At 47.8% G+C, this 7,443-nt stretch overlaps 1 protein-coding gene across 1 annotated transcript in view; it reads left to right on the top strand.

Annotated features, from left to right (window-relative positions):
• The first annotated feature begins 2,036 nt into the window (after positions 1-2,036).
• The window catches only part of srp9 (signal recognition particle 9), a 56,401-nt gene continuing 50,994 nt past the window's right edge, over positions 2,037-7,443 (top strand). The window contains exon 1 of the mRNA XM_070884300.1: positions 2,037-2,048. Within this exon, the coding sequence (XP_070740401.1) occupies positions 2,037-2,048 (12 nt within the window). The remainder of the gene's footprint in view (positions 2,049-7,443) is intronic.

Raw genomic sequence — 7,443 nt, 5'->3', positions numbered from 1 at the left:
GCTCTGTGGTGTTAGTCTGGACCCACAACCTTCAGACTTACTTGTGAAAGTGCTGCTATGGAGCCAAGCTAGCATGCTGGGACATCACGGCACCTGGGATAATCAAACTAAATGTGACACCGAGCCACATCATCATCATATCATAGGCAGTCCCTCGGAATCGAGGAAGACTTGCTTCCACTCTTAGAATGAGTCCTTAGGTGGCTGAACAGTCCAATACGAGAGCCACAGTCTCTGCCACAGGTGGGACAGATAGTCGTTGAGGGAAGGGGAGGGTGGGACAGGTTTGCCGCACGCTCTTTCCGCTGCCTGCGCTTGTTTTCTGCATGCTCTCGGTATTGAGACTCGAGGCGCTCAGCGCCCTCCCGGATGCACTTTCCCCGCTCAGGGCGGTCTTTGGCCAGGGACTCCCAGGTGTCAGTGGAGGTACACTTTATCAGGGAGGTTTTGAGGGTGTTCTTGTAGCGTTTCCGCTGCCCACCTTTGGTTTGTTTGCCATGAAGAAGTTCCGAGTAGAGTGTCTGCTTTGGGAGTCTCGTGTCTGGCATGCGGACAATATAGCTTGCCCAGCGGAGCAGATTGAGTGTGGTCAGTGCTTCAATACTGGGGATGTTAGCCTGGGTGAGGACACTGATGTTGGTACGTCTGTCCTTCCAGGGGATTTGTAGGATCTTGCGGAGGCATAGTTGGTGATATTTCTCCAGCAACTTGAGGTGCCTACTTTACATAGTCCATGTCGCTGAACCATACAGGAGAGCGGGTATTACCAAAACCCTGTCGACTATGTGCTTGGTGGTAGATTTGAGGCCTGGTCTTTAAACACTCTTTTCCTCAGGCGGCCGAAGGCTGCACTGGTGCACTGGAGGCGGTGTTGAATCTCCTCATCAATGTTTGCTCTTGTTGATAAGAGGCTCCCGAGGTATGGGAAATGGTCCACATAAGGAGATATTGGGTGTCTTAAAGGAGGAGAAACAGAGGGGCCAAGATCTTGACATCCTTCCTAAAGTGTGGTGCCCAGAATTAAACACAATACTCCAGCTGAGGCCTAACCAGTGTTTTACAAAAGTTTAGTAGAACTTCCTTGCTCTTGTACTCCATTTATAAAGCCCAGGATCTCATGTACTTTCTTAAAAAATCAATTTGTCCTGCCATCTTCAAAGAAAACCCCAGGCCTCTCTGTTCCTGCACTCCTGTTAAAATTGTACCATTTAGTTCATACTGCCTCTCCTCATTCTTACATAACAACATAAGAAATAGGAGCAGGAGTTGGCCATTCGGCCCCTCGAGCCTGCTCCACCATGTAATACTGTTATGTATGCAACACCTTGTAACCAGCATTTTACCGTCACCAGAGGGTGCATTGTTGGAGTCCCAAGGGATCCCAGCATCCCTTGGGAGCACTGCATATAAGCAGGCCTCCCATGCTGTGCCAGCACTCTGGAGTCAGAATAAGGTCACATTTACTCAAGTCTACAGTACTCAGTCACATTACTTTATTTGAGACAGAACAACTGGCGACGAGTAATAGATAATGAACCATCGCACGAAAATGCAGAGAACTGTTGGTATCCTGGAGAAATCCTCAGAACGGGATGATTGGGAGGCCTTCGTGGACCAATGCTTTGTGGCCAACGAGCTAAAAGGGAATGAGAACCCTGCCAAACGAAGGCCAATCCTCCTTACCTTCTGCGGGACAACAATCTATGGCCTCATGAAGAATCTTCTTGCTCCAACAACCAAATCAAATGAAGAACTGTGTACGCTGGTCCGGGAGCACCTAAATCCGAAGCAGTGTCAACGGTCTGAAGGCCAGGAAGTGGCGAGCTACGTCGCCTAACTAAGGCGTCTTGCAGGACATCGCTAATTCGGTGGACTCCTGGAGCAAATGCTAAGAGACTTTTTTGTGCTTGGCATTGGCCATGAGGTTATCCTTCACAAACTATTGACTGTTGAAACACTGAACCTGAGCAAAGCCATAACAATAGCCCAGGCATTTATGTCCACCAGCGATAACACCAAACTAATTTGGCATAAAGATGCTTCAGCAAGTACTGTACACAAAGTAACGTTGTTTTCAGGCAGGAATGCATATGGCAGAACATACATGCCTGCAGCTGCATGACCTCAGTTGACTCAGAGTCCGCCATCAAGTGTGAATGAGAGGCAATTAACGCCTTGTTGGCGCTGCGGAGGTGATCATCGAGCCCATCAATACCGCTTCAAACACTATGCGTGCAAAGGCTGTGGAACAATGGGACACCTCCAGCGAATGTGCAGACGAGCTGCAAACCCTGCAAACCACCATGTTGCAGAGGAAGACCGATCCATGACGGATCAAACTGAACTGGAGACTTGAACTGAGGAGGCAGAAGTGTACGGGGTACACACCTTCACCACGAAATGTCCACCGATCATGTTAAAAGTTGAACTGAACGGAATTGCAGTATCCATGGAATTGGACACGGGTGCGAGTCAGTCTATCACGAGCAAAAAGGCCTTCGAGAGGCTGTGGTGCAACAAGGCACAAAGGCCCAAGCTGAGCCCTATTCATACCAAGCTGAGAACTTACGCTAAACAGCTGATCCCTGTAATTGGCAGTGCAGCAGTAAAAGTCTCCTATGATGGAGCGGTGCATGAACTACCACTATGGATTGTACCAGGCGATGGCCCCACACTGTTCGGCAGAAGCTGGCTGGGAAAAATCCGCTGGAACTGGGACGACATCAAAGTGCTTTCATCCATCGACGACACCTCATGTGCCCAGGCTTTGAGCAAGTTCCCCTCGTTGTTTGAGCCAAGCATCGGAAATTTATCTGGGGCGAAGGTGCAGATCCACTTGGTTCCCGGTACACAACCCATCCACCACAAGGCACGTGCGATGCCATACATGATGCGCGAGAAAGTGGAGATTGAGTTGGACAGGCTGCAACGAGAGGGCATCATCACGTCGGTTGAGTTCAACGAGTGGGCCAGTCCGATTGTTCCGGTTCTCAAGGGCGATGGCACAGTCAGAATTTGTGGGGACTATAAAGTAACGATTAACCATTTTTCACTGCAGGACCATTACCCGCTACCCAAGGCAGAGGATCTATTTGCGACGCTTGCAGGAGGGAAGATGTTCACCAAGTTGGACCTGACCACGGCCTACATGACGCAGGAGCTGGCGGAATCTTCGAAAGGCCTCACCTGCATCAACAGGCACAAAGGTCTGTTCATCTACAATAGATGCCCGTTTGGGATTCGATCGGACGTGGCTATTTTTCAAAGGAACATGGAGAGTCTGCTGAAGTCGGTTCCACGCACCGTGGTTTTCCAGGATGACATATTGATCACAGGTCGGGACACCATCGAACACTTGCAGAACTTGGAAGAGGTTCTAAGTCGGCTAGATCGTGTGGGACTCAGGTTGAAATGCTCGAAGTGTGTTTCCTGGTACCAGAGGTCGAGTTCTTAGGGAAAAGAATCTCGGCAGATGGCATCAGACCCACCGACGCCAAGACAGAGGCCATCAAGAACGTGCCAAGACCACAGAACGTGACGGAGCTGCGATCGTTCCTGGGACTCCTCAATTATTTTGGTAATTTCCCACCCGGGTTAAGCACCTTGCTAGAACCTCTACATGTGTTGCTACGCAAGGGAGATGACTGGGAACGGGGGAAATCACAAGAGACTGCTTTTGAGAAAGCCAGAAATCTGTTATGTCCCAACAAACTGCTTGTTTTGTATGACCCATGTAAACGTTTAGTGCTTGCTTGCGATGCGTCTTCGTACGGGGTCGGGTGTGTGTTACAACAGGCTAACGAATCGAGGACATTGCAACCAGTCGCTTATGCATCCAGGAGTTTGTCCAAGGCCGAAAGGGCCTACAGCATGATTGAAAAAGAAGTTCTGGCATGCATTTACAGGGTGAAAAAAATGCACCAGTATCTGTTTGGGCTTAAGTTTGAATTAAAAACTGACCATAAACCACTCATATCACTATTCTCAGAGAGCGAAGGTATTAATACCAATACCTCTGCTCGCAACCAAAGATGGGCGCACACGCTGTCTGCATATAACTATGTAATTCGCCACAGGCCAGGCACTGAGAACTGCGCTGATGCTCTCAGTCGGCTGCCATTGCCCACCATTGGGATGGAAATGGCACAGCCTGCAGACTTGCTCTTGGTGATGGATGCATTTGAAAACAAAAAGACACCCGTTACGGCCCACCAGATCAGGACCTGGACCAGCCAGGATCCTTTACTGTTCCTTGTAAAAAAAACTGTCCTCCATGGGAACTGGTCCAGCATCCCAGCGGAGATGCATGAAGAGATCAAGCCGTTCCAGCGGCGCAAAGACAAAATGTCCATACAGGCGGACTGTCTTTTAGAAACAAGGAAACATAGAAAAATAGGTGCAGGAATAGGCCATTCGGCCCTTCGAGCCTGCACCACCATTCAATATGATCATGGTTTTTGTGGGGTAATCGAGTGGTTTTGCCACAGTACCCACCCAGGCATAGTAATGATGAAAGCTATAGCCAGATCCCATGTGTAGTGGCCATCGACTCAGATTTGGAGTCTTGAGTGCACCAATGCAACACTTGCTCTCAACTGAGCAATGCACCCAGACACCGCTAAGTTTATGGTCATGTGCCCTCCAAACCGTGGTCTAGGATTCACGTGGACTTCGCTGGCCCGTTTCTAGACAAAATGTTTCTGGTTGTTGTGGGTGCTTATTCAAAATGGATTGAGTATGTAATAATGTCTGTAAGCACGTCCACTGCCACCATCGAAAGCCTACGAGCCATGTTTGCCACACATGGCCTGCCTGATGTCCTTGTCAGCGACAATGGGCCGTGCTTCACCAGCACTGAATTCAAGGAATTCATGACCCGTAATGGGATCAAGCACGTCGCATCTGCCCTGTTCAAGCCCACATCGAACGGCCAGGCAGAACGGGCAGTCCAAACCATCAAGCAAAGCTTGAAATGCATGTCGGAAGACTCCCTGCAGACCCGCCTGTCCCGAGTCCTGCTCAGCTACTGCACAAGACTCACTCACCGGAGTTCCCCCTGCCGAACTGCTCATGAAAAGGTCACTCAAAACAAGGCTCTCTCTAGTCCACCCTAGAGGGCAGGCGGCATCAACAAAGCATGTATCATGATCGCGCAAATTTGTCACACGATATTGAAGTCAATGACTCTGTATTTGTACTCAACTATGGGTTTGAGGAGTTGTGCAGAAGAGAGGGATTCAAATTCTTGGGACATTGGAACTGGTTCTGGGGGAGGTGGGACCAGTACAAACCGGCCGGTCTGCACCTGGGCAGGACCGGAACCAATGTCCTAGGGGGAGTGTTTGCTCGTGCTGTTGGGGAGGGGTTAAATTAATATGGCAGGGGGATGGGAATCTATGCAAGGAGACAGAGGGAAGTAGAAACATAGACATAGAAACATAGAAAATAGGTGCAGGAGTAGGCCATTCGGCCCTTCTAGCCTGCACCGCCATTCAATGAGTTCATGGCTGAACATGCAACTTCAGTACCCCATTCCTGCTTTCTCACCATACCCCTTGATTCCCCTAGTAGTAAGGACTTCAATAGGACATTCAAGTAGAATGGGGGCAGAAGCAAAAGATAGAAAGAAAAGTAAAAGTGGAGGGCTGAGAAACCCAAGGCGAAAATCAAAAAGGGCCACATTACAGTAAAATTCTAAAGGGGCAAAGTTTGTTAAAAAGACAAGCCTGAAGGCTCTGTGCCTCAATGCAAGGAGCATTTGGAATAACGTGGACGAATTAACTGCACAGGCAGCAATTAATGAATATGATGTAATTGGCATCACGGAGACATGGCTCCAGGGTGACCAAGGCTGGGAACTCAACATCCAGGGGTATTCAACATTCAGGAAGGATAGACAGAAAGGAAAAGGAGGTGGGGTAGTGTTGCTGGTTAAAGAGGAAATTAACGCAATAGTAAGGAAGGACATTAGCTTGGATGATGTGGAATCTGTATGGGTGGAGCTGCGGAATACCAAAGGGCAGAAAACGCTCGTGGGAGTTGTGTACAGACCACCAAACAGTAGTAGTGAGGTTGGGGACAGAATCAAACAAGAAATTAGGGATGTGTGCAATAAAGGTACAGCAGTTATCATGGGCGACTTGAATCTATATATTTACTGGGCTAACCAAACTGGTAGCAATACGGTGGAGGAGGATTTCCTGGAGTGTATTAGGGATGGTTTTCTAGACCAATATGTCGAGGAACCAACTAGAGGGCTGGCCATCCTAGACTGGGTGATGTGTAATGAGAAAGGACTCATTAGCAATCTTGTTGTGCGAGGCCCCCTGGGGAAGAGTGACCATAATATGGTAGGATTCTTTATTAAGATCGAGAGTGACACAGTTAATTTAGAGACTAGGGTCCTGAACTTAAGGAAAGGTAACTTCAATGGTATGAGACGTGAATTGGCTAGAATAGACTGGGGACTGATACTTAAAGGATTGACGGTGGATAGACAATGGCAAACATGTAAAGATCACATGGATGAACTTCAACAATTGTACATCCCTGTCTGGAGTAAAAATAAAACGGGGAAGGTGGCTCAACCATGGCTAACAAGGGAAATTAAGGATAGTGTTAAATCCAAGGAAGAGGCATGTAAATTGGCCAGAAAATGCAGCAAACCTGAGGACTGGGAGAAATTTAGAATTCAGCAGAGGAGGACAAAGGGTTTAATTAGGAGGGGGGAAATAGAGTATGAGAAGAAGCTTGCAGGGAACATAAAAACTGACTGCAAAGGCTTCTATAGATATGTGAAGAGAAAAAGATTAGTGAAGACAAACATAGGTCCCCTGCAGTCAGATTCAGGTGAATTTACAATGGGGAACAAAGAAATGGCAGACCAGTTGAACAAATACTTTGGTTCTGTCTTCACGAAGGAAGACACGAAAAACCTTCAGGAAATACTAGAGGACCAAGGGTTGAGTGAGAAGGAGGAACTGAAGGAAATCCTTATTAGGCGGGAAATTGTGTTAGGGAAATTGATGGGATTGAAGGCTGATAAATCCCTGGGGCCTGATAGTCTGCATCCCAGAGTACTTAAGGAAGTGGTCCTAGAAATAGTGGATTCATTGGTGATCATTTTCCAAGACTCTGGATCAGTTCCTATGGATTGGAGGGTAGCTAATGTAACACCACTTTTTAAAAAAGGAGAGAGAAAACGGGGAATCAATTATTAAAGATGAAATAGCAGCGCATTTGGAAAGCAGTGACAGGATCGGTCCAAGTCAGCGTGGATTTATGAAAGGGAAATCCTGTTGGATAAATCTTTGAGAATTTTTTGAAGATGTAACAAGTAGAGTGGACAAGGGACAACTGGTGGATATGGTGTATTTGGACTTTTAAAAGGCTTTTGACAAGGTCCCACACAAGAGACCGGTGTGCAAAATTAAAGCACATGGT

Source organism: Pristiophorus japonicus, chromosome 7 (assembly GCF_044704955.1).
Source record: "Pristiophorus japonicus isolate sPriJap1 chromosome 7, sPriJap1.hap1, whole genome shotgun sequence".
Taxonomy (NCBI): domain Eukaryota; kingdom Metazoa; phylum Chordata; class Chondrichthyes; family Pristiophoridae; genus Pristiophorus; species Pristiophorus japonicus.
The sequence above is the reverse complement of the archived record's forward strand: the minus strand, read 5'-3'. Positions and strand labels throughout refer to the sequence as shown.